The sequence below is a fragment of the Eriocheir sinensis genome, chromosome 14 (assembly GCF_024679095.1).
Source record: "Eriocheir sinensis breed Jianghai 21 chromosome 14, ASM2467909v1, whole genome shotgun sequence".
Classification (NCBI taxonomy): Eukaryota; Metazoa; Arthropoda; class Malacostraca; order Decapoda; family Varunidae; genus Eriocheir; species Eriocheir sinensis.
The window spans coordinates 11,494,486-11,521,684 of NC_066522.1; the positions used below are offsets into that span (position 1 = coordinate 11,494,486).

At 42.1% G+C, this 27,199-nt stretch overlaps 1 protein-coding gene across 3 annotated transcripts in view; it reads left to right on the forward strand.

Annotated features, from left to right (window-relative positions):
* Positions 1-27,199, forward strand: part of LOC126998447 (putative neural-cadherin 2) — a 127,178-nt gene that overhangs the window by 59,171 nt on the left and 40,808 nt on the right. For all 3 annotated transcript variants that reach the window (XM_050860133.1, XM_050860132.1, XM_050860131.1), the window contains exon 2: positions 10,170-10,298. In XM_050860133.1, coding sequence (XP_050716090.1) covers positions 10,170-10,298 — 129 coding nt within the window. The remainder of the gene's footprint in view (positions 1-10,169; positions 10,299-27,199) is intronic.

A 27,199-nucleotide genomic window follows, 5' to 3' on the forward strand; every position in this document is an offset into this window, starting at 1 on the left:
AAAAAGGATTAAGAGAGAACAGGTAAGAAAGGAGGAGGAAGCGAAGGAAATCAAGAAGGCGAAGAGAAGGTAAACAGGAAAACAAGAAAGAAACAAATGAGAAGCGAAAACGGGAGAAACGATATGATGGGAAATGCGTTTAATGGAGGGGAATGAAGAGGAAAGGAGGGGAAAAAAGGAGGGAGGGAAAGGTAAGGTGGAGGAAACGAAGGAAATCAAGAAGGCGAAGAGAAGGTAAACAGGAAAACAAGGAAGAAACAAATGAGAAACGAAAACGGGAGAAACGATGTGATAGGAAATGCGGTTAATGGAGGGGAATGGAGAGGAAAGGAGGAGGAAAGAAGGGAAAAAAGAAGGGAGGGAAAGGTAAGGAGGAGGAAATAAAGGAAATCAGGAAGACGAAAGAGAAGCGACAAAAAAAGAAAAAAGAAAAAGAAAACAGAAAACGGAGGATATAAAAGCTCTACTCAGTCATTAGAAACAAAAATAAAAATAGAGAAACTACGCAGCGAATAAATAAATGAATAAATAAATAAAATAAAACCAATACAATAAAATAAAGCGAATAATACAAAAGATAAAATAAAAGTGGCAGAGGTGAAGCAAAATGTGAAGTTTATACCTCTCTCTCTCTCTCTCTCTCTCTCTCTCTCTCTCTCTCTCTCTCTCTCTCTCTCTGGGTACCTATACAGTTTTATTTTGGCTTGTTTCAGTGATGTGTCTTTCGCGGGGTCGATGTGAAAAGTTTTAATGAGAAAAAAATGGTGTGTGTATTATGAGAGAGGGAAAAGATGAAACGGTGTGTGTGTGTGTGTGTGTGTGTGTGTGTGTGTGTGTGTGTGTCATAGGAAAGATGAATCGATCCAGGACATGTTTCATTATGGCACAAGACACGCCTTCCATTCACACGCGCATTGCTGGGCCTAATCCAATGACAAAAACAAGCGTACACAAGGCTATACTGCAGGGGAGGAGGGAGGAAGGGGAAGGAGGGGGTCGATTGGAGACGTGGGGGGGCGATGATGTGATTCGCTGCGCCGCGTCAGCCTCAAAAGACGGTGAGGAACTGCTTTCATTTTCGTTACTCAGGCGACGTTCAGGAAGCGTCGTACGTTCACCCATTCAGAAGCACAGCAATCACGGCCCCGCGCTGCCACACTGCTGTTCCGGTACGGCCTCGCTGTGTCGCTGTGGCCGGGTTCGAATCTCATTGGAAGTTCCGCTCACGTCCGCCGCTCCCCTCATCCCGTCTAGCCTAACACCACCGCCGCCTCCGCCACCACCACCGCAGCCGCATAGCCAAGAGGCGCATCAATATCTGTTAAAGTTCATTAAATTAGACGCGTTGTCATTTCAGCGCGGGAGGCAAGCGAGCACCAGAAATAGCAACAGCAGCAGCAGCAACGCTAAACAATAACAACAACACAGCAGCCGCAACAACAGCAGAGTAGAATAACAAGTCTCACATTGCTTTCTGACCGAGGTGACACTCCACGCCATTACCATGACTCATGTTACTTCGACGTGGCAAAGCGTTACGATGCTCTGACTTAACCGCTCTATTATATCTCTCCACTCGGCTTCACTTTCCCGGCCAGCGACTCATGTACCGAGATAGCAAATACGAAGCCGGCGAGACTCCCAGCGAGGCGACCGCGCGGTAGTGATGTGTTGGAGCGCGGGGACACACATTACAAACTTCACGTGTAATGCAGAATCCTTCTTTATTAAGCCGGGGAGATGATAATACAGATGGAGTCGCTAATGGGTTGCCAGCCTCGAAGAACAAGTCAAAATCAACGTTACTAATGGTGATAATGAAGCTCAAGCGGGTGGTGGTGCATGAGGACACACACACACACACACACACACACACCGTAATGCAATACAGAATCCTTGTACATACACAGTGCAGGGGAATAGTAACACTTCAGTTACTAACGTATTACTAGCCTCGAATAAAAGTCACAATCAACGTCAATATGGTGGTAAATAAAATAAAATAAACTGGTAATGAAGCCCAACAGTAAACAACCTCAACGGCCAGTTCTCCAATTATCATTTAACAAGCGACCAACAAAATAATCCAACTCTAAGTCAGTCACCTTCCCTGCATCATAATAACACACAGGTAGCATCATATACACCTTACTTAACTACCTATGATATAAAAACAGGAATAACTTACCTGGGAAACACGAAGAGCAGGTGGCGGCAATGGTTATGGCTGGCTGGTGGACTCCGGCAACTCTCTCCTCACACTTCTCTTACTTCTTTTTCACTTTTTCTTCTTCCAGTCACTTATTTACACTAGCCGCTTCGTGCACAGTTCCAGGCATGATATGGGGGCGTATTGGGCGGCGTGAGGGTGTGTGCGTGTGTCTTGTGTCACAGAAAAGGCGAGAAACACAAGAGGGATGTCTCACTGTTGGGGTGGTTACTGTCATGAGTGTCCCCCCCCCCCCCTTCCTCGGCCTCCCTCCAGGTGAAGGTCACGATGCGCAACGCTGAGAACTGGCGGAGTGCTGCAAAAATAACAATAAAATCAGTTTTGGGATAAGGCAGGAGCAAGAGTATTGGGTTATTTATATCATATTTACTTGTCATTTGTCTTATTTGTATAGTAATTTGCCGTTCCTTCTTCGTCACTGTCCTTTTTCTTCTTTATTTAATTTCACTATTCACAACAGATATATATTAACGATGGAGCAGAATTACGAAATTATTTATATCATATTCACTTTTCACGTGTGTTTTTTTTTTTTTGTAATATAGCAATTCCCATTTTTTTTCTCCCTTTAAGTGTCTTCGTTTTACATATTTTCTCTATTTCATAACTCGTATCTAATAACGAGGGAGCAACAGTGTCAAATTAATCATATCATATTCACTTTTCACGTGTTTATTTTTAGGATAGGAATTCCCCTTTCCTTCTTTCTTTACGTCTCTTCGTTTTACATATTTTCGCTTTTTCACGACGCGTATCTAATAACGCTGCATCCAGGAAGAATATCAAATTATCTATATCCTTATTTTTCACGCGTCCTTCTTCTTCTTCTTCTTCTTCTTCTTCTTCTTCGTCGTCGTCGTCGTTTTTTCATGTAATTTCACTAATCAGTAACAGTAACAGCAAATTTTATTATATTTAGGAGGCGGTGACTGAGTGGTCGGTGTGCAAGTGCGGTGTAATGGAGAACCCAGGTTGAAGTCGTGTCCGCCGCTACAAGCTGACACTTTTCAATCATCATCGAGTAATCTCAGACGACCCACCTGCTCTCTGATGACCATACACCAACAAGGACTGGCGAAACTCTCTAAAGAAGATAAAAAAATGCGCTCGGGGGGGGGCAGCACGAGCCAAGCAAGATGACGCCATTATAAAACTCTTGCCTCCATCACTAACGGGCTGGGGCCAACCAACAGGCCCAACCAATCATGAAAGCCTAACGTCGCCAAAGGCCGAACCTAACAAAAACAAGAGTAAGCGTTTCAGTAGCAATTGGGTATAGCTTAACAGTAGACCCTAGCCGAGTAAACACGAGTGCCAGATCAAAAGAAGCACCTCAATATGTGGTGTGGGAGATAAATAAGGAGCTTCAGCGTTTTACTAGTGCTGGGAGGATTATGTTCGGTCAGCAAACCTTGGGACGAAGCGGATATTAGAAACGGCAACAAAGAGTATGGATTTTTTTTTTTTTTTATCTACGAGGAAAAAGAAATGTCTGAAAAAAAATTGCAGCAGGGGACAATGTTAATATTTTACAATGCCCGGACGATAAACGGCGAGTACATAAACTAACGAGCGGGAATACATGCCAGAGGCGCTACACGAGTAATTAAATCAAACAATAATTAATTAAGGCGCCGCGGCAGCATTGTGTAATCTGCTAATCGGTTTACATTTCAATAACCATTTTTTTACTTATCCATAAACTTATATAAAGAAGATATTAAACAACTAATTGCGCTCTCTCTCTCTCTCTCTCTCTCTCTCTCTCTCTCTCTCTCTCTCTCTCTCTCTGGTAAGTGGAATGTACGGAGAGAGAGAGAGAGAGAGAGAGAGAGAGAGAGAGAGAGAGAGAGAGACTGTCGAGGGATGAAGAAAAATAAGCCGCCAAACCGTCTCTCCTTTCATTTTTGTTTGTTTGTTTGTTTGTTTATACGCCTTTTTTTTCTCGTTTTCGCCTTTCCACGCTTATGGTGCTTAGCGTGCAAAGTGAGTCTCGTGCCGAATTAATTGTTATGTAAATTTCTCTCTCTCTCTCTCTCTCTCTCTCTCTCTCTCTCTCTCTCTCTCTCTCTCTCTCTCTCTCTCTCTCTCTCTCTCTCTCTCTCTCTCTCTCTCGCAGGCTATGATTATTATTTCATGTTTCATTCATTAGATTTTTTTTTTTTTGCTTCGTTATTTTCTTTTTTATTCATTCAAACGAGGCAGCAGGTCTCGCGCTGTTTATTGTAATGTGTGTGTGTGTGTGTGTGTGTGTGTGTGTGTGTGTGTGTGTGTGTGTGTGTGTTTTATTTACAATTTTCGATGCCTGCAGACAAGAACGACAGGCAACAGTAGTAGTAGTAGTAGTAGTAGTAGTAGTAATGGCAGTAGTAGTAATGGTAGTAGTAGTAGTAGTAGTAGTAGTAGTAGTAGTAGTAGTAGTAGTAGTAGTAGTAGTAATGGCAGTAGTAGTAATGGTAGTAGTAGTAGTAATGGTAGTAATAGTAGTAGTAGTAGTAGTAGTAGTAGTAGTAGTAGTAGTAGTAGTAGTATAGTAGTAGTAATAGTAGTAGTAATAATGATAAAAATAATAATATTAATAAAAATAATAATATTAATAACAACAACAACAACAACAACGGCAATATAGTTATGTGCCTACAGTAATTCCGTTTTAACACAAAGCCGCGTGACATAAAGTGTTGTTCAAAGGATACACGCAATAGTGCAGCGTTCCTGTGTGGCTTTAATTTATATCGTTTGTGTGTGTGTGTGGGTGGGTGTGGGTGTGGGTGTGCGTGTGCGTGTGCGTGTGTGTGTGTGTGTGTGTGTGTTCCTGTTCCTTCCTTTCTTCCAGTCATCCTTCCTTTTTCCTTCTTTTCTTCCTTATTCCTTATGAGACTAATCTTGTGTGTGTGTGTGTGTGTGTGTGTGTGTGTGTGTGTGTGTGTGTGTGTGTGTGTGTGTGTCTTTACGTAGTTGTTTAAATCTAGTTGTAGTATGCATAATCTGGGCTCTATAAGCTCACATTATCCTGTCTACATATTTTCATTTATCTCTAACTTTGAAATCATCCATCTTCTTAGCTCTGATTATCTCCGCTTCTCGACAATTCCAAGTTTCAATATTCATATCTTGTGAAAGCCAAACTTCTTCACGTCCTTTTTCTTCTTACATTTCCACAAACTTGCACACCCTTTTGATACAGCGGCGGCAGCTCGAAGGGGTTTTCCTAGACGCGTGTGAAAGGACTGTATAGAAGCTCAACACTCCCACCACCAACAACCGCAGTGTGACGGAACGATCAGCAGACCAGGCAGCAGCAACCATCCATAAACTTAGCATATTCTTAAACATTTCGGCGCCAGAGCACACACAGTTGACAAGGTTTTCGTAGGCGTAGTGTGCATTTCCATCGAAAGTTTTATGATCCTGGTGGTAATTTGGTAAAGCTTCTTCTGTACCATGAACGTAAAAGAAAAGTCATGAAAACCCGATAAATCTTCTTTTCCACCTTTAGAGACAGATGATGATGATGATGATGATTGGGGTGGAGGTGACGAATGCAATTAAAAGAAAAGGCTCAAAATGTTGCAGCTAGAAATACTTATATACCTAGGTTCGTGGTATTGCTGTGAATGAGAAACCTTCACCACCACAAGCGTCTGGGAATAGCAACCTTACTAAGCGTCACCTTGAATTTTCAGAAGCCAGATCAAGGTCGCGTCTCTGCCTTAAAGGAACGAGAAAACGGGCATATCACAACTTCCTCTGCAACACAAACAAATCGCATAAACCTTACCGCCGACCGTCTGGGAGGAGCGGCGGAGGAGGGAAGGAAATCGTTGGTATCCAGGAAGGCGAAACTCGACCTGAATACACTGAAAGGATATTTTTTGCATGGCTGCCTCTCGCCTCTTATCAGTTGTTGCTGGCGGCCAAGTTTGTGGATATCTCGCATGCGCAGGACGAGAGCTTCTATTGAGGCGGAGAAGAGCTTATTGGTGAACAACTTCCTTTGAAAGACTTTGCGGTCAGTATTCTTGGATGCCTCAGAACCTTGCATCAGCTATTTCCAAACGACAAAAAAGGAGGTTAATAGGGTTTTAAGGAGTGTCTCTTGGCTTAATGGTACGGTAGATAGGTCTGACTACCGCCATGGAGGGTCACTCATAATACTACCCCTGAAGACGCCCAAAACTCCGAGGAAAGCCTTGTCATGTATGTGAGTTTGAGCCACAAAAGTTAAAGAAAAAGGCTCGAAGAGTTTTTCATGCAGCAACACTTCAGGTTTATGTCACGGCAACACCTGCACCAGCACCACCACCACCGCTACATCCTCCTCAACTATTATGCAAAGTGGTGTCAGGTCTATAAGAGGCTTAGGTGCGTCCAAGCGGCGTCCAATTCTTTGCTCTCGTGAATGACCTTGTATGTGTTGTGTTCCCGCGAGATATTTATTGGTGGCTTTTATCACGCTGACCTCTGCACCGACCAGGAGGCACGAGGGGGTGGAGAGAGAGAGAGAGAGAGAGAGAGAGAGAGAGAGAGAGAGAGAGAGGAACACGCACTCAAACTCACTCACACACACACACACACACACAAACGCGATCGCTTGCCCGAGTATGAATTTCGATGTTTTCCTATATGTTTTCTCTCTCTCTCTCTCTCTCTCTCTCTCTCTCTCTCTCTCTCTCTCTTCTATCTATCTATCTATCTATCTGTCTGTCTGTCTTCCTATCTCTTTCTGCTCAGCTGGACTCGTGCGCGGAAACCTGTTATTCCCTTCACACCCTTATTTAAAATTGTGTGGGGGGTTGTTGTTGTTGTTGTTGTTGTTGTTGTTGTTGTTGTTGTTGTTGTTGTTGTTGTTGTTGTTGTTGTTGTTGTTGTTGTTGATGATGATGATGATGATGATGATGATGATGATGATGATAATGATGATGATGATAGTTGGTGCTGTCATCATCATTATCATTGATAGTTATTAATATCATTATCATCATCATCATCATCATGACTTTCATTACCATCCATTCATACATACATACATACATACATACATACATAAGCATACATATACACAAACAAAAATTCATGCAGACAGTGAGTGTATATACCTACCCACAGACTCCCTCTCCCTCCCTTCCCCCTCTCCTCCAAACGTTACTGAGAACGCATAACACCCCCTCCCCCCTCAGTACACACACACAAACTTCCCCTACCCCCCCTTTACGAAGAACAACTGTCTTCTTAATTAATAAAAATCCACCTCCACCTGACTCGTGTGTATACTGCGGCCCTTCTGTGTGTGTGTGTGTGTGTGTGTGTGTGTGTGTGTGTGTGTGTGTGTTGTTGTTGTTGTTGTTGTTCTCTTTCGCAACCATGCCACGGACCTATGTATATATGTATTTCTAGCTACAAAGTTTTGAGTCATTCATTTTCATGGCAATCACCACCTCCATCCCCAGTTATTATCATCGTCATCATCATAATCATTATCATCAGCATTATCATCATCATCATCACCTCCACTATTCTCACCCTCTTCTCTTCCAACATCATAACCACCATCATCATCATCACTGCCACCACTCTCTCTATACTCTTCCTCCTCACCATCATCACCACTACCATCACCATCATCACCATTCTCACTATACTCTTCCTCCTCACCATCATCACCACTACCATCACCACCATCACCACTACAGACACAATTATTATCATCCCAACGACTACCATCACGTCCCTTCTACCATTTCCCTACCCCTCTATCCCCCCCCCCCCTACACCACCACCACCACCACTCGAGATATGGATAGGTGTGTGTATATGTCGTTTGTATGTATGTATGTACGTATGTATGTATATATGTATGGTCGCAGCAACGCTCACCCCGTCGCCTACACGTGGTCAGTACAGGAAAGAGATGGAAGAAAATGATGTAAAGCTGTCGAGTCTGATTCTTGTCGAGAGTCACCTACGTGTGATGCAAGTCTTTGGTTTGTTTCGTTTTTTCGAGTACCGCTATCGTGGAAAAAAAATAATAAATAGATAAATAAATAAAGTAAAGGCATCTCACTTTTTCCCTCTGTTTATCTCTCTATCTATCTATTTATCTACTTATCTATCTATTTATCTACCTATCTATCTATCTGTCTATCTATCTATCTATCTATCTATCTATCTATCTATCTATCTATCTCTTTCATCAGCAAAAATAAAGCATGCTAGGATTGGATGGACGACCGGAATACATCATGAGGAACACAAAAGCTTGATCGGTCCGCATCTACATAAAAATAAAATCAAACAAAATTTTAAAAAGTCGTGCATGTGCCACCTGTATTTTAAATGTGATAGTTATACAGATGTACAAACACTTCTAAAAACACACACAAAAAAAGTACAAAAACAAATGAGAGAAAAAGAGAAAGAACAGACGAACGAACGAACGAACAAACAGGCAAGACAAGGCAAGACGGACAGACAGACATGCGGACAAACAGACACGAGGGAATTAATCCTCGGAGCAGACACTCGGCTATTTCTCTCGCCCTTCCTTTTTACACGCCCGCCTGTCGCTACCTGTCGGCTAAACTTTCGCGTCAGGCTGGAGTCGACTGTAGCGGCGCCTCGTCCCTCGTGCCCTCCTCTTTTTCACAGGGAAGCGGCGGGAGGAATTCAGGGACGGCGGCAGCGTTAACTTTCCAGGAGTGTTTAGCTTTAAGGGGACACAGTACATACATTTATCTGCCTCTCTAACATAGCCGGCAACTCTTAGTATTTTTATGTATTCACGCTATGATGATTTCTTTAATTTGGGGACATCGACATCGTTTTACTTTGCAGGGACATTTATTTGACTCTGAACACGGGACTCAAATCTTAGTATTATCATGTCTCCACGCTATACTGGCATGATTTATAGTTTGCTTAATTCAGGGATGTCGCCAGCGCTGTACTTTCCATGAGGTTGCTTAGTTTTAGGAGACATAGTACATCCATTTGCATTTACATGACTCTTTAACTCTGGTGCCAAGGCTTAGTATTATCAAGTATTCACGCTACACTGGCACGATTTCAGGGTTCTGTTTATCATTACTGTTGTTTGCTGTTGTGTTGTTGTGTTCTTCATGGTATTCCTTCTGATGTTGTTGATTGTTTTCCCTGACATCACACTCACAAACACTGACACCTGAAACTTTTTTTTTCTGTAGATACGCGCTGTGGGTTTTCCGCATTACTATTGTTGCTGTCGGTCTTGTTTGTTGGTTGGTTGGTTGGTCGACTGATCTTTTTATTTCCATTTGTCATTTCCTTCTGTCGCCACACTAAGTATCACGGTATAGGAATGTAGATTCAAGGCGTCTATTGAAGCTCATTTTGTTGTTCTTGTTACTCCCGGGTTTTTTTTTTTTGTTTTTTTTTCTGCTGTTGTTGTTTCTCTTGTCTGTATATTATCATCAACACGCAATAGGACGGTGGCTTCATGGCCTCTGTTGTTACTCTTGTTTCTACTGTAATTCCTGTTCTTGGCTTCTGTTATCGGCACACTAAATATAATCAATAAAGGTACCGCAGTGGGAAGGTGATCGCAAGGCTTCCGTTGTGGCTGCTTTTGTGTTGTTCTTGTTCCCGCTATTGTTTCTTTTCCCATCGACACCTCGGCGCGGCCACAAAATATTACCTTACACACTCTGATAGGAGGAGGACGTCACGGCTGTAGTGTTATCGTTATCGGTCGCGTGTTTGTTGGTATTGGTATTAATACTCTGGTTGTTATTTTCCGCTGTCCCAATGGCGCTACAACTAAAGCGTCACTGTGCACAAGTTAAAGTAATAATATTTTAGTATGGTTTTGGTGGTAATACTTATGCTATTTGACTGTTATTGTTCCTTGCTGTTTGGTAGGTTCCTTCTCTTTTTAACATTCCTCTCTCTCCCCCTCCCGCAGCCACCCGCCTGCTCCCCGCCGGCCACACGCCCCTCCTGGAGTTCTCTTCCCCCCGCTACTGCGCCGCACTGCCCGAGGACAGGCCCCCAGGCGGCACCGTCACCACCGTCACCGCCACCCACAGACACGGTGAGGCGACACACACAATCACACTCACAGACCATCACGATACCATCACTAACACCCCTCCTTGATGCTTACATGTGTAACGGTCGTCCACTGCGCCTCTGCCAATGCTCGTGGTCCCTCACTAGGCATGAATGGACGGGACGTTGCCCAGGATAGCAGGGAAGGGCGAGGCTGCCGCGTAATAAAGGGATTCAGAATCGACAGTAAAACGAAACCTAAAACATTTATGAGAAAGACGGAATGAATAAGACCTGCAACGTGCCACGTATTGCTTCGTGAATTTTATATTGAATTGCAGTGAGAAAATAAATAACTGACTTTATGTTTGTAACATTTAAAATGAATTTAGCATTAGCACACACACACACACACACACACACACACACACACACACACACACACACACACACACACACAAATATATATATATATATATATATATATATATATATATATAGATATATATAGATATATATATATATATATATATATATATAATTTCTGAATTTCAAACATGGTGTTGCCGGAAAATCTCTTTAAAAACAAATAAGGGTATCGGCAAGCAGGCTGTAGGCTGGACAGGATGCAGGGAAACACGTGAATTCTACGAAAAGGATTTTCAGTAAATTTTCAGGAAAAGATTTCAGCTTTTGCGTGAGAAATAACGACAACATTTTCATTTAGGGGAGCGAGGGATAAAAGTCAAGAGAAATGTTGGTAATATTTTTAACAAATTACTTTAGGCAGGAGTTAGAGTTAGACTGACAGATAATTTTGCCTTTGTAATTGCATGAGCCGCTTCTCTGCTTTTGATGGCACGATATAAAGCGAAAAAGCGCAATTGTCTAAACTCTAAAGCATGAGTCAGAACATGTGTTTGCTGTGCCCGGAAGTAAACACCTCGGTGATGCAGTGTTTATCATAAAAAAAAAACAAGAAAAGATGATCCCATTCTTTGGCTGCTTCATGCCAGGTGGAGACCTACGACACGCACGCGGGACAGAAGGGCAAGAAAGTAACTTTTTTTTACAGTTTAAGCTTAATGGGATTGGAAAAATAAAGTGATCTCTACATCAGGTATGTTTCCAAGGTAATCAAGGATACTAATACTTTTTACAACATGATAAGAAATGAATAGACTGAACCGTGACACATGCTACACTTCGATAGTTCTGTACACTAAAATAGCATTATCATCACAAATCTAAACAGAACATGAATCTCAAATAACAATGAAGTGTAAACCCAACCTTGATTATGATGAAAACTTACTAGGGAGATGATCAGGAATGTCGCCATGCGGAAAACACAAGACATCACACAAGGCGAACACGTGACCCGAGGCAAAGGAAAAGGATGGGATGGGAAGGGAAGGGATGGGATGGGAAGGGAAGGAAAGGGAAGTGATTGCATGGGAAGGGAAGGGAAGGGATGGGTAGGGAAGGGATGAGTAGGGATGGGAAAGGAAGGAGAGGGAAGGAAAAGGATGGGATGGGAAGGGAAGGGAAGGGAAGGGATGGGATGGGAAGGAAAGGAAAGGGAAGGGAAGGGATTGCATGGGAAGGGAAGGGAAGGGATGGGTAGGGAAGGGCTGAGTAGGGATGGGAAAGGAAGGAGAGGGAAGGAAAAGGATGGGATGGGAAGGGAAGGGAAGGGAAGGGATAGGATGTGAAAGGAAGGAAAGGGAAGTGATTGTATGGGAAGGAAAGGGAAGGGATGGGTAGGGAAGGGATGAGTAGGGATGGGAAAGGAAGGAGAGGGAAGGAAAAGGATGGGATGGGAAGGGAAGGGAAGGGAAGGGAAGGGATGGGATGGGAAGGAAAGGGAAGTGATTGCATGGGAAGGGAAGAGAAGGGATGGGTAGGGAAGGGATGAGTAGGGATGGGAAAGGAAGGAGAGGGAAGGAAAAGGATGGGATGGGATGGGAAGGGAAGGAATGGGAAGGGAAGGGATGGGAAGGGAAGGAAAGGGAAGTGATTGTATGGGAAGGAAAGAGAAGGGACGGGTAGGGAAGGGATGAGTAGGGATGGGAAAGGAAGGAGAGGGAAGGAAAAGGATGGGATGGGAAGGGAAGGAATGGGAAGGGATGGGATGGGATGGGAAGGAAAGGGAAGTGATTGCATGAGAAGGAAAGGGAAGGGATGGGTAGGGAAGGGATGAGTAGGGATGGGAAAGGAAGGAGAGGGAAGGAGAAGGATGGGAAGGGAAGGGAAGGGAAGGGATGGGATGGGATGGGATGGGATGTTAAACCTATAGGCACCTTAGTTCCCCCGTTTGAAAAGTCTCTCGTAGAAGTTCCTGGGATTTTCATGGACTGTTTTCTGATCCTATTTTTTTTTACAGCAGAGGAGTCAGTTCAAGGGCATAAAAAAAAGGAAGCAAATGTGAAAAAAAAAAAGCCCGCTACTCACTGCTCCTAATTCTACACAAATACGCATCTTGAACGGGAAACTCCTAAATGGAAACTCGGCTAATCTTCGCTGTGGGCTTGGAAAATAGTCGTAAGGGAGCCCGATACGTTTAAAAGAAAATGGACCTCATCACCGTCCTTTCAACTATTGCAGATATGACACTCAATTTTAGGATACACGATTCTCAAAACCACGCGATCTGTATTCATTGCCCTTTGTGACCAACCAGTAGATAAGCAAATGCAACAAAGTGGCAATCTATGAAGAACAGGTGAAGTAAAAAACAACACAATACCAGATGGAGAGATTAAATTAGAACCTTTGACGGGACAGGATGGAGTGTACAGAGAGAGAGAGAGAGAGAGAGAGAGAGAGAGAGAGAGAGAGAGAGAGAGAGAGAGAGAGAGAGAGAGAGAGAGAGAGAGAGAGAGAGAGAGAGAGAGAGAGAGAGAGAGAGAGAGAGAGAGAGAGAGAGAGAGAGAGAGAGAGAGAGAGAGAGAGAGAGAGAGAGAGAGAGAGAGAGAGAGAGAAAACGTTACCAAGCCTTTGCCCTGGGGTGAAAATAGAATAATGATGATGATAATAATGATGATGATGATGATGATGATTACAGCGCAGCATAAATCACGAGGACAGGAGGTTTTTTTGATTGTCTACTGTAAGCCACGAATCGAACCCGAACCCTGGGCTTGCAGACTTCATACTAAAATCGTTATCCAGTTCAAACCTAGAGAATTTATTTACAGCCGTCACTTGTGCTGCATTTGAAATGAAAAACACGACACGGCTCGCCTTGACCACTCAAAAGAAAAAAAATGTTCATCCAACACACAACCGTTCCCACCTCGTTAAAGATACACCGCCTTCTCAGTTTGTGGCGGACATGTTGGCTAATAATGTAACACAACCTTGCCGCCTGCCAGTCCCGCCGTGTCAGGTAGATGGTGGAGGAACAAAAAGAAATGAAACGAGGTAACCTGTGTGACTGTGTGTAGGAGGGAGGTGGGAGGAGAGGGGGAACGAGGTACTTCAATATTTACTTACTTTGTCTGTGTCTGTCTGTGTGAGGGGAGAGGGGGGCGTCCGTGTGTGTGTGTGTGTGGAGTAAGCGAGTGTCCTGCTAGTACTGAGAACACGAAAACTATCCGTCCGCGAGAAACGGGAAACAAATCATTAATACAAATCTTTACCGTCCCAATGCCCGCCTTCCACTCCCTTTCCATCATCCGTTCATCTGTTCCTTCATTCACCCTCTCTCCTTCCTCCCCCAATCCCTGCCTTCCCTGTTCTTTCTTCCATCCTTCTGTCCCTTCATTCACCCTCTTTCCTTCCTCCCCTAATCCCTGCCTTCCCTGTTCTTTCTTCCATCCTTCTGTCCCTTCATTCACCCTCTTTCCTTCCTCCCCTAATGCCTACCTCCTTCGTTCCTTCTTCTTCCATTTCTCTGTCCCTTCAATCACCCTCTTTCCTTCCTCCCCTAATGCCTAACTCCTTCATCCATTCTTCTTCCATTTCTCTGTCCCTTCAATCATCCTCTTTTCTTCGTCCCGTAATGCCTACCTCCTTCATCCCTTCTTCTTTTTACATTTCACTGTCCCTTCAATCCCCCTCTTTCCTTCCTCTCTTAATGCCTGACACCTTCATCCCTTCTTCTTCTTTTTCTCTGTCCCTTCAATCACCCTCTTTCCTTCCTCTCTTAATGCCTGACTCCCCCGTCCATTCTTCTGCTTCCATCCTTCTGTCCCTTCAATCACCCTCTCTATTGCCACCTTTCCTCTCCTTTCCCTCCCTCTCTCCCGCAATACTAGTCCCCCGTACTCTATTATGTATTCGGAGTTTTCGGCAGGCGCACTGATGCATGATTCCTCCCTCCTCATATCCCTTGCACGGGTTCGCTCTGTTGTGTGAATGTCTCGCCCGAGATGATATTTCGAAACACAAAGGCAAGCGGTGCAGGTCCAAAGAGTGTACTGTGACGTAGGTGTATAATTCATCATATCTACTGTATACCTTTTGTGAGAGAGAGAGAGAGAGAGAGAGAGAGAGAGAGAGAGAGAGAGAGAGAGAGAGAGAGAGAGAGAGAGAGAGAGAGAGAGAGAGAGAGAGAGAGAGAGAGAGAGAGAGAGAGAGAGAGAGAGAGAGAGAGAGAGAGGAAAAAAAGAAGAGAAAGCGCACACGACTTCGCTTTAATTCAATTTGAGAGAGAGAGAGAGAGAGAGAGAGAGAGAGAGAGAGAGAGAGAGAGAGAGAGAGAGAGAGAGAGAGAGAGAGAGAGAGAGAGAGAGAGAGAGAGAGAGAGAGAGAGAGAGAGAGAGAGAGAGAGAGAGAGAGAGAGAGAGAGAGAGAGAGAGAGAGAAAACCTGATGAAATTTGCGGTGTGAGAAATTCCATCTCGTTTTAAGTGAGAAAAATACGGATTGAGAGAGGATGATAAATAGATTAGATTAAATGATCATGGAGGAAATTACTTAGAGACGAGGAGAGAGAGAGAGAGAGAGAGAGAGAGAGAGAGAGAGAGAGAGAGAGAGAGAGAGAGAGAGAGAGAGAGAGAGAGAGAGAGAGAGAGAGAGAGAGAGAGAGAGAGAGAGAGAGAGAGAGAGAGAGAAACAAAACACAGACGAACGAAGTAAAAAAAAGGTAAAAGCAAATAGAACAGAGTAAGCAAGCCAGAGAGAGAGAGAGAGAGAGAGAGAGAGAGAGAGAGAGAGAGAGAGAGAGAGAGAGAGAGAGAGAGAGAGAGAGAAAAAAAAAAGTCACACAAACAGACAAACGGGCGGATGGAGGAACGGAAAGGCCGGAAAGAAACGACGGACAAACAGTAGAGTCATTAATATCCCGAAGCTGATGTGGGAATTTAATTAAACGGAGTGGACAAAATGGATAAGAAAATAAAAAGAAAGGTAAGGCCCATAATTTAATGCATTGCTTCAACCGTTCATCCTCCTTTCCCTTCCTTCATCTACGACCCTCTCCCTCCTTCCTCTCTCCCCCTACTCACCCCGCAACCCCCCAAAAAAGAGGGTGAAACTGGAGTATGGTAAAATTTTCGAGTTCACCCTCCCTTTCCTTCCTTCTTCTCCTGCACCTTCCCCTTCTTTCCTCTCACCTTCCCCCCCCAAAAAAAAAAAAAAATAGAGAGGGTGAAACACTAGCATCTATATTTTTTACTTCATCCTTTCCCCTCTTCTTCCCCTCCCCTGCAAAAAATAGTGAAAATGACATCTGGTGTAATTTTCGTCTTCATTTTCCCTCCCTCTTCTTCTTCTCCTTCCCATTCTCTTCTTCCCCCTCCCCTTAACCCCTAAAGAAAAAAAAGTAGTGTAACTTCCATCTATATCTATATCTCCCTTCCCTCCCTCTTTCTACTCCTATCCCTCCCTCCCTCATTCCTACTCCTCCTATTCCTGCTACCCCAAAAAAAATATATAAACTAGCATCTAATATAACTTTCGACTTCATCCTCCATCCCTTTCCTTGTACTCTTCACCTTTTTTTAGGCAAGGGCTTATATGGTAAGAAGAGGAAGTGGGTCAGTGGTGAAGGTACAGGTGAGAAGGAAAGACAGTGGAATTGGTATGGTGTAGGTTCGTTAACTCTTCTCATGTAGTTATTATTTATTGTTGTTCACTTTTCTTAATCAAGGGGATGGTAATGAGAGGAAGTGGATTATTGGTAAGGTACAGGTGGGGGAGAAGAGGAGACAGTAGGTGAGCACAGTTGTTTGGTAAAGGTTCGTTAACTGTTCTCATGTAGTTAATGTTTATAATTGTTCACTTTTCTTAATCAAGGGGAAAGTAATGAGAGGAAGTGGATTATTGGTAAGGTACAGGTGGGGGAGAAGGAAAGAGAGTAGGTGTGCACAGTTGTTTGGTGTAGGTTCGTTAACTGTTGTCATGTAGTTATTGTTTATCGGGCACCTTATTTATATACCCCAGCCATCCTAAAGCCCTACCCTTAAATTATTACTCATGTGACTGACTGTACGATGAAAGGGAAAAAGAGAAACGTCTGACAAGTGTTGCTAATGATATCCCGGCGTGCAGGGTCCTCCTTCCTCCACCCCCTATCCCCCCCTCAGAAAAAAAAAGGCAAAACTATAAAGCATCTAATACAATTTTCGTCTTCATCCTTTAACGCAAATGAACGTAAGCACATCCGTCTCTTCCGCCAATAAAAAAAACGTGAGGAAATTAACTAAAAGAAATAGAAACGAAATATTTACTCCTCAAAACTTAAATAGTGAATACATAAAACATTGAATCTTCTCGAGTTTAAAGAAAAAGTCTGGTTCAACAGTATGAAAGAAACGAAACAAACAGTATGAGGAGAAATAAAAACAAACAGTATGAGAAAATAACAAACAGCATGAGAACAAAACAAACAGTATGAGGAGAAATAAAAACAAACAGTATGAGAAGATAACAAACAGCATGAGAACAAAACAAACAGTATGAGGAGAAATAAAAACAAACAGTATGAGAAAATAACAAAAAGCATGAGAACAAAACAAACAGTATGAGGAGAAATAAAAACAAACAGTATGAGAACAAGACAAACAGTATGAGAAGATAACAAACAGTATGAGAACAAAACAAACAGTATGAGAACAAAACAAACAGTATGAGAAGATAACAAACAGTATGAGAACAAAACAAATAGTATGAGAACAAAACAAACAGTATGAGAACAAAACAAACAGTATGAGAACAAAACAAACAGTATGAGAACAAAACAAACAGTATGAGAACAAAACAAACAGTATGAGAAGATAACAAACAGTATGAGAACAAAACAAACAGTATGAGAAGATAACAAACAGTATGAGAACAAAACAAACAGTATGAGAACAAAACAAACAGTATGAGAACAAAACAAACAGTATGAGAACAAAACAAACAGTATGAGAACAAAACAAACAGTATGAGAAGATAACAAACAGTATGAGAACAAAACAAGCAGTATGAGAAGATAACAAACAGTATGAGAACAAAACAAACAGTATGAGAACAAAACAAACAGTATGAGAACAAAACAAACAGTATGAGAACAAAACAAACAGTATGAGAAGATAACAAACAGTATGAGAACAAAACAAACAGTATGAGAAGATAACAAACAGTATGAGAACAAAACAAACAGTATGAGAAGATAACAAACAGTATGAGAAGATAACAAACAGTATGAGAACAAAACAAACAGTATGAGAACAAAACAAGCAGTATGAGAACAAAACAAACAGTATGAGAAGATAACAAACAGTATGAGAACAAAACAAACAGTATGAGAAGATAACAAACAGTATGAGAAGATAACAAACAGTATGAGAACAAAACAAACAGTATGAGAAGATAACAAACAGTATGAGAACAAAACAAACAGTATGAGAACAAAACAAACAGTATGAGAAGATAACAAACAGTATGAGAACAAAACAAACAGTATGAGAACAAAACAAGCAGTATGAGAACAAAACAAACAGTATGAGAACAAAACAAACAGTATGAGAACAAAACAAACAGTATGAGAACAAAACAAACAGTATGAGAACAAAACAAGCAGTATGAGAACAAAACAAACAGTATGAGAACAAAACAAACAGTATGCGAAGATAACAAACAGTATGAGAACAAAACAAGCAGTATGAGAAGATAACAAACAGTATGAGAACAAAACAAACAGTATAACAAGAAACAAAACAAACAGTATGAGAAGATAACAAACAGTATGAGAACAAAACAAACAGTATGAGAACAAAACAAACAGTATGAGAACAAAACAAACAGTATAACAAGAAACAAAACAAACAGTATGAGAACAAAACAAACAGTATGAGAACAAAACAAACAGTATGAGAACAAAACAAACAGTATAACAAGAAACAAAACAAACAGTATGAGAACAAAACAAACAGTATGAGAACAAAACAAACAGTATGCGAAGATAACAAACAGTATGAGAACAAAACAAACAGTATGAGAACAAAACAAACAGTATGAGAACAAAACAAACAGTATGAGAACAAAACAAACAGTATGAGAACAAAACAAACAGTATGAGAACAAAACAAACAGTATGAGAACAAAACAAACAGTATGAGAACAAAACAAACAGTATGAGAACAAAACAAACAGTATGAGAACAAAACAAACAGTATGCGAAGATAACAAACAGTATGAGAACAAAACAAGCAGTATGAGAAGATAACAAACAGTATGAGAACAAAACAAACAGTATAACAAGAAACAAAACAAACAGTAAAAGCAGAAGAAACAAACAGTACGACGAGGAGAGACAAAAACAACAGTATGAGGAGGAAAAAGAAAAACACACACTAGGAGGAGGAGAAGGAAAACAAACAACGTGAGGAGAAGAAACAAAACAAACAGTATGAGAAGAGAGGAAGCAAAACTAAGAGAATGAAGAGGAGAAGAGACAAAATATTCAGAATGAGAGGAAGCAAAACAGGTATTATGAAGAGAAAGGAAACAAATAAGTATGAGGAAGAGAAAGAAAGTGTGAAGAGAAAGAAAATAAACAATATTGAGAGAAGGAAACAAACAGTATGAAGAGGAGAAACAAAACAAACAAAACAAGAGGAGGAGAAAACCAAAAAACAAAAGGAGAAGGATCAAAACAAACAGTAAGAGAAGGAAGAACAAAGAAGAGAAACAGAAACAAAAACAGTAAAAGGAAAAGAAACGGAACAAACCAATACATGGAATAAGGGAAACAAAACAAACAGGCAACAAACAAACAAAGAGCCTCTGATTTCAACCATTCTAAAAGGACAAGAAAGCGTCGTGTCGGGGAGTGCAGGAGGGAATGGAGAAAAGATAAAAGAAAATTCGAAACGGAGCAAGAGAAAGAAAGCGAGAGAGTTCTGGGAAAGGAAAATGAGCCAACTTGCAAATAAAACATGAAGAAACGAATGCGCCAAAGTGGAAGAAGGAAGGAACCAGCGCATCAGCGATGAAAAAATAAAAAATAAACACAAAGAGGAAGAAAGTGAGAATTCTGAGAAGGGAAACTGAATCTCTGTAAAAAAATAAAAATAAAATAAAAAAACAGCGACGAACGAGCGAGCGAATGCATCAGGGGGTGGAAGTGAGAAAAAGGACCAACTAATCTGAAAAGGAAAAGACAAAACAAAAAACATACTGAGCTCTGAGAAAGGAAAATCAACCACCTATATATTAAAAAACGGAAGAGTAATTGCATCAACCTGGAATAGAGAACAGAACCACAACGAATATGCGAATCAAAGAGACATAAAACAGTGTGAATTCTGCAGACAAAAAACATATTGAAGTCTGAGAAACAAGGAAAATTAACCACCTGTATATAAAAGACAACGAATCAGTAATTGCATCAAGGTGGAATAGAGGAAAATAAAATTAAAACGAATATGCGAATAAAAAAGACATAAGTGTTTAATTCTGCAAAAACAAAAAGACATACTAAACTCTGAGCAAGGAAAATTAAGCACCTATGTATAAATAAAGACCGAGTAAGTCCATCAAAGGGAAATCGAGAACAGAACCAACGAATGTGCGGATGAAAAAGATATGGAAAAAGTGGGAATTCTGCTAAAGGAAAATGAGTCACTTTTACCAAATGACAAAAGTGAAACTGGGAACAAAACCGGCGAATATGCGAATGAAAAAGAAAAGATAAAAGTGTGAAGTCTGCAAAAGAGAAATTAGTCACTTTTAACAAATAACGAAAGAGTGGAATTGAGAACAAAAACAAAGAATATGAGAATAAAGGCGGTGGCTGAGTGGTCAGCATGCTGGTGCGGCGTGCAGGAGGACGCAAGTTCGAGTCCCGCCCGCCGCTAAAAACAAGCTGGCAGTTTTTCAGTCATCTCCGAGTGCCCTAAGACTACCCTCATGCTGTCCTGAAGACCGCCTATCAACTCGGACTCTAGATTTTCTCTAAAAAGAGAATCAAAGATGAGCTCTGGGGGACAGTATGAGCCATGCAAGATGGCACCACTACAAACACTTGCCTGCGCCACAACAGGGTTGGGTCGACCACCAAGCCCCATCAAGAAAGCCTACCGGCGCCATCGGCAAAACTTAACAAAAAAAAAAAGGTCATGGAAAAGTAAAAGAAAATTCTACCAAAGGAAAATTAGCCAATCTTACCAAACACCGAACGAGGAGAGTTAAGAAAAGAACCAATTAATATGGGAAGGGAACAGGTACGTAAGGGAGAGAGAGAGAGAGAGAGAGAGAGAGAGAGAGAGAGAGAGAGAGAGAGAGAGAGGTTGTAGTGCAGCAATGACAGTAGTAGAGGTGTGTGAAGTATTGACGTGTTCAAACATGTTACCCTCCAATGGCGTGGTTGCGTGTTGATCACGGGAGGAAGTTTGGCAGCGGAAGCGTATTACGAGGGTGGGGTTGAAAAGTTCGGCAAAGGAGCACGAGCGGGTGGGAGTGCAGGGGAGGCGGCGGGCCGGGTAACCCTTTATTGGCCACCTGCACGGGAGAGCGAGCAGGTGTGGCGTGGGTGGGAGCCTGCAGCGCTGCCAGACCTCAGTTGTCAAATTATACCGGACTCAATCTAAATAAACTACTAAAATAACTACGATTACGCTTACGAAATTACGAAACACGACATTTACTACATATACATTCACCTCAAACTATGCACATCATACTGTATTCTATTTTTATTAAGGCCTTTATAAAATTACAAGCAACAATGCTCAAACTAACTATTAGCAGAAAATAATGCTAGATATGGTAACGCTGTTGGGAGATGTGTCCGTGTAGAGCTCCAAACACATAGGCAGGGTTGAGGTGCGTGTGTGTGTGTGTGTGTGTGTGTGTGTGTGTGTGTGTGTGTGACTGCAGTCTGGAGATAATAACGCTATACACTACATGCTTATCAGCGATCATAGCCTCGAAAGTTCTTTATGGATGGAGTGAATCATCAAAATATACGTAAATAATCAAGTAAACAACAGAAGAGCAAGAAAATAAACAAATGATTAAGTAACTAAGAAACCAAACAATAAGAATCGACGTATTGAATTTTCTTGTGTTTTAGGGTTTACATGACTAGGATCAGATAGTTTTGGTTTTGGTTTGTTTTATTTTGGTTTGGTTTGGTTTACCTTTTCACACGGCGGTGGTTGCCTCCAGTGACGTGAGGGCTAACACTGACGGAGCGGGACAGGTAACGGCCGGCTGCTTCCCCATTTGACGCCCGTGGGGTAGAAATACGTGCAAAGTTTCCTGAGCGAGAAATCGTGATGTGTTTTGGCTGACGGACGGCCGTGATTCAGCTGAGGGTGCGTGTCCCCGGCCACCAGACTGCGAGAGGTCCGTCGTGTAGGCAAATTTGGTGTGATCTTTCGACTCTTTTTTTTTTTTTTTTTTTTTTTTTTTTTTCGATAATTTTAAGTCACTCGTTTTTAGCAATATTTTAGCCAGACTGCGAAAGGCGAGTCGTGGGTGCAAATTATGTGTGATCTCTAGTCAGCATTTTTTGATACTCTTAACAGTCACGTAAGTTATATAAAGGTACGGGGAGGTTTATATATCTGCTTGTAATTCTTGCGAAGCCGTTTTTAGCAATATTCTATTGAGACTTTTAAGAGGCCCGTCGTGGATGTAAATTTGGTGTGATCTCTCGAGTAGGGGGAGGAGGAGAGGAGAGGAGAGAGAGAGAGAGAGAGAGAGAGAGAGAGAGAGAGAGAGAGAGAGAGAGAGAGAGAGAGAGAGAGAGAGAGAGAGAGAGAGAGAGAGAGAGAGAGAGAGAGAGAGAGAGAGAGAGAGAGAGAGAAGAAACATGATAAAAAGTATAAAGTACGAAAAGAGCAAGAAGAGAAAAAAAAGACAAAGAAGTAGAGCAAAAACAAGTCTCAATAGTTACGTAAAAGTTATACATAAAAACGAGGAACCTTCTTAAGGCCCCCTTCACACGAGCGGTTTCTGCCGCTCCGGCACATGCCGGAGCGGCAGCCGCATGCCCTTTCACACGAGCGGTTTCTGCCGTTCCGGCGAGCGGCAGCCGCATGCCACCTGGACATCAGCGGCCAAGTGCGGTGTCTGCTGCATCCGCTTCGGTATCTCCTTCAGTCATATTTGTAATCTTCTCTTGAGGGATCCCACAAACAAGGCCGTCTTTCAGTCTCGGAGATCAGCAGCTCCGTGTCATGATAATTTTTAATTAGCCATAACCCTGAAATTTATATGCAGATGTTTGTTGTACAGAGGTATACAGAATTAATATGTAAGACACTTACATTTTCAATATACATTAATTGAAAGTTCAAAAGATGGAAAATATAGTGCATACCAGCTTTTCCAATGATGCAAAGTGGTCGCGTGCCTTTCCTCCCAGTGTTGACAGACAACTATCCCTCGCCGCACGCGGCAAACACCGCATGTGTGAACGCGCCCATAGCAACACATGACCACCGAAACCGCTGTGCGGCATTTCTGCCGCTGCGGTCTTGCTGGCAGTCCGGCAGGGTGCAGCTGCCGGAGCGGCAGTCCTGCCGCTCCGGCCTCATGTGAACGCACCCATAGGAGTCACTGTAAAGCTAAACCGTCCGGCACGTGCCGCAGCGGCAGAAACCGCTCGCGTGAAAGGGGGCTGCTTGCAGTTCCTATGAAATCGGGTCGAGGGTCTTGGAAGGAATATTTTAATGGGGCTTCTCAAAACTTTTTACTTATTACTCGTACGTTTCTATTATCATTTTTTCTACCTTGATTATATTTATGAGTTCCCCGAAACGAATGTGCCTGAGAGGGTCTTGTTTTCCGTCAAGCTTTGTTGTAGTGAATAATGAAAAGCCTTTTAGGGGACGGTTGAGAAGGGAAGAACTGGTTTTGTGGTGGGGGGAAGAGGGGGGAAGGGAACAATAGGCGAGACCAGGTGACACGAGCAGGACTAACCTCGATTTGGTTGATGATGTTGACGATGATGATGATGATGACAATGATGATGATAGTGATGGTAATGATGATTGTGATGATGATGATAATGATGATTGTGATGATGATGAGCAGGTGGAGGAGGAGGAGGAGGAGGAAGGAGAGGAAAATATATGATAGAAAAGAAGGAAAATGATCAAAAGTGAATGATCAAAAGTATAAATATAAAACTACAACAACAACAACAACAACAACAACAACAACAACAACAACAACAACAACAACAACAACAAGAATTAAAACAACAGCAACAACGAGACATGAAGCAAAAAGAGGATCGTGAACTCAACCCCCCCCCCCCCACACACACACACACACACTTATTTCGGCACGTGAAGACGGCTCTACACGGGGCCATTCGCGGCAATATTTACAGCCGGGCAGTATTGCCGAGCCGGGTGTCGGGCGAAACCGGCAGAGTAGACGGTCCACCCGGCCAGGCCAGCACGATGGTCTTCCGCGGAAATTTATTTAAACGCCAAAAAATCGTGTGCTGCGTCCTCGCTCATAATCACCGACCAAATGGAAATGTTATAAATATTAAACTGTTACAATGAGTTGGAGGTAGTTAGTTGGATGCGGCAGGAGGAGCGTAAAATGGAAAAATCAGTGTGCGCATATTGGAGCAGTATGAGAACCGGGCAACTGGGCCATAGTCTCGATTTTCAGTCCGTCCTTTCGAAATGCGTCCAGATACAGGTTGATGAGGCAGGAATGAAACTCTAACAGGTATTGCAAAGATCTCTCGCTTGACTAGAAAATGAGGGAACCAGGGAGAAAAAGTAGCTTCGAGGGAAAAAGGGGAAAAAAATAGGGTAGAAATGAAGGAAAAAAAACTAGGGAAGAAATGAAGGGAAAAAACTAGGGAAAAAATGAAGGGAAAAAACTAGGGAAGAAATGAAGGGAAAAATGAAGTAACTAGGGAAAAAAATGAAGTAACTAGGGGAAGAAAAAATAAAGTAACTAGGGAAGAAAAAAAGTAGCCTCGAAAATCATGAGACCAGACTAAAAACAACGACAAGTGCCTTTCGTATGTTAGCTTAGAATCGCAAGTGTTCCAGGAACCTCTCGCTTGTCCACCGTGATGCCCAGGAAGAAATTGTAGCCTCGAGCTCTAATCGGAAATGGAAAAAAAAGACGACAACAAGCACCTCTTCCATGTCAGCTGGGCGTTCACTTGACCCCGAGTTATATAAGAATACGCGAAAAATTAATAAACAAAAACAAAAATCTTTTTATTTTACATCGAGGCGTGTTAAACTGAAAGCGAGGAAATACATAGAGAAGTGAAGAGAGTTGGTTTCCTATGTTTTCTGTCTTTGCTCTTGTGGCAGCGTTTTCTAGCGTTCTCTTTTTTACATTACCCAAGTTTTTATATTATCTATTTTCGGATGCTGTTTCCAGTGTTGACCTTCTCCGCTGTTGTGATGTTTGTACAGTGTTTTCTTGCGTTCTTTTTTACGTTACCTAAGTTTAATTAAGTTGCTGTTTTTTGGTTCTTTTTTCCTTGCCGTGAGACTGATACTTTACTGATGTTCTTTTATTTTCTTGTGTCACTGTGCGTAGTTTTTTATTGTTGTGTTTTCGTCCCTTTCCTTGCCGCTAGGGGATTGGTACTTTATTGATGTTCTTTTATTTTCTTGTGTCACTGCGCATAGTTTTTGTTGTTGCTTCACACGTCATTCCTTGGTTTGTTCCTTTCTACACCACTAAGCTTTTATTATTTTATTTACGTTCCTCACCTTGTGGCAACGCACTGAAATAAACAAAAAAAAACTACTAAGAGGATTTTCAGTGACAATCGGGGTACTTTTTTTCTTATTTCCGAGAGGCTTAATTATTTTCCTGGTGACGTTTTCAGAACAACACACGAGTCTGAATAAAAAAAAGATAATATATGTCACATCGTATTACAAAATGAGTATTATATATTTTTTGGTTCGCTATTAAAGACGGAGGTGTTGATTCTCTAGTCTTAATTGCATGTTTAATTTAATCAAAAATGATGATGCGCATTAATGACTCAAAAGATAATTATTCGGCGACGTATAATAAGCGACGATATAATGCTTCAGGACTCTTTGTTTTGTGTGCCGCGTTTCAAAAGGCTGAAAAAGTAGAATGTGCTGGAAAAGTTTAGTTAACTTTTATATTTCATCTCACTGGAAAGCTCCGAGCGTGCGTACTTGTGTGTGTGGGGGGGTGGGGGTGGGGGGGAGGTGTGTGTGTGTGTGTGTGTGTGTGTGTGTGTGTGTGTGAGAGAGAGAGAGTGGGTGGACGCTAACATTCCATACTGGTACTTTTTGTTTGCCTTTGTAGCTTGATTTCATTAAGTTCAGGCTTTCAGATTTTATTTTCATGTTCATATATACGGAGTCCATGTATATGTATGTGTATATGTATGATTTGAAAACGCGACCCAAAACCTCTCTACCTTTTATTTGGAAGTAAACCCACATCCACCCTCACTCACACACACACACACACACACACACACACACACACACACACACACACACACTTGCAGAGGACTTTTTTTTCTTTTTCATTTGTTTTTGCCCTTGAGCTGCTTCCTTTACCATAAAAAAAAAAAACCGGCCTGGTGATAGTTCAGTGGCTTCCTTTCTCGGCTAACAACCAGTGAGACAACTTCTCCTCACGCGCCAAACGATGAACAAAGAGTGTTTCCCTTTCATGCTGTTTCCCTGCTTCCCGATAGACTACTTCACGGCAACGCTATGACCTCGCAGCCCGGCAGGAGTCATCCCAACGCTAGGGTACGGCAGCAGCAACTTGACGTTCGAGTGAATGAGAACAGGATACACGATAACACATACACACGAACACGTCCTTACTACAGCACCGAGACAAGTAGTAAACACCCTAAATAGAAATACGAGAGAAATAAGAAGGAATTTGTGTGAGAGAATAGGCAAGTAAGTTCTATCTACGGCCGTGAAACGAGTATACCGTCAACACGTGAGCGAAAGACACGAGAGAAGTAATAAAAAGTAAGTTACGTGAGAGAAGCAGGCAAGTTAAAGCAGGTGGAAGGAAAAGTCATTTGAGGTAAAAAGCCAAATCGGTATTAGTCGTTTTTCTAATGTTTTAATGAGGTGGCTGCAGTGAGTTAATTACGGAAGGACTTTAAATGAGAAGGAGGAGAATATGAGACTGTCCGTGGGAGGGAGACGCGAGGAGAGGAGGAGGAGGTAGAGGCAGAGGAGGAGATATGAATAATGAGAGAGAGGGGGATGGGGGTAGAAAAAGTGGGAGAGGAAGAAGAAAGGAAAGGAGTACAAATATTTAAAAAAGAACGCCATAAAAAAAAAACAGAAAATACTGAAGAGAAGATTAAAGAGGAAGGGAGGGAAGAGAGCTTTAGGATACATAAGAGACAGAGGAAGGGGAATAACAATAAGAGGAGGAGGAGAAAGAGGAAGTGGGAAGAGAAGGAAGAAGTCAACAGGGAAGTAAAACGAAGGGGGAGGAGGAGGAAACAAGGAAGAGGGGAGAGGAGGAATCCAAACAGAAGATGCCT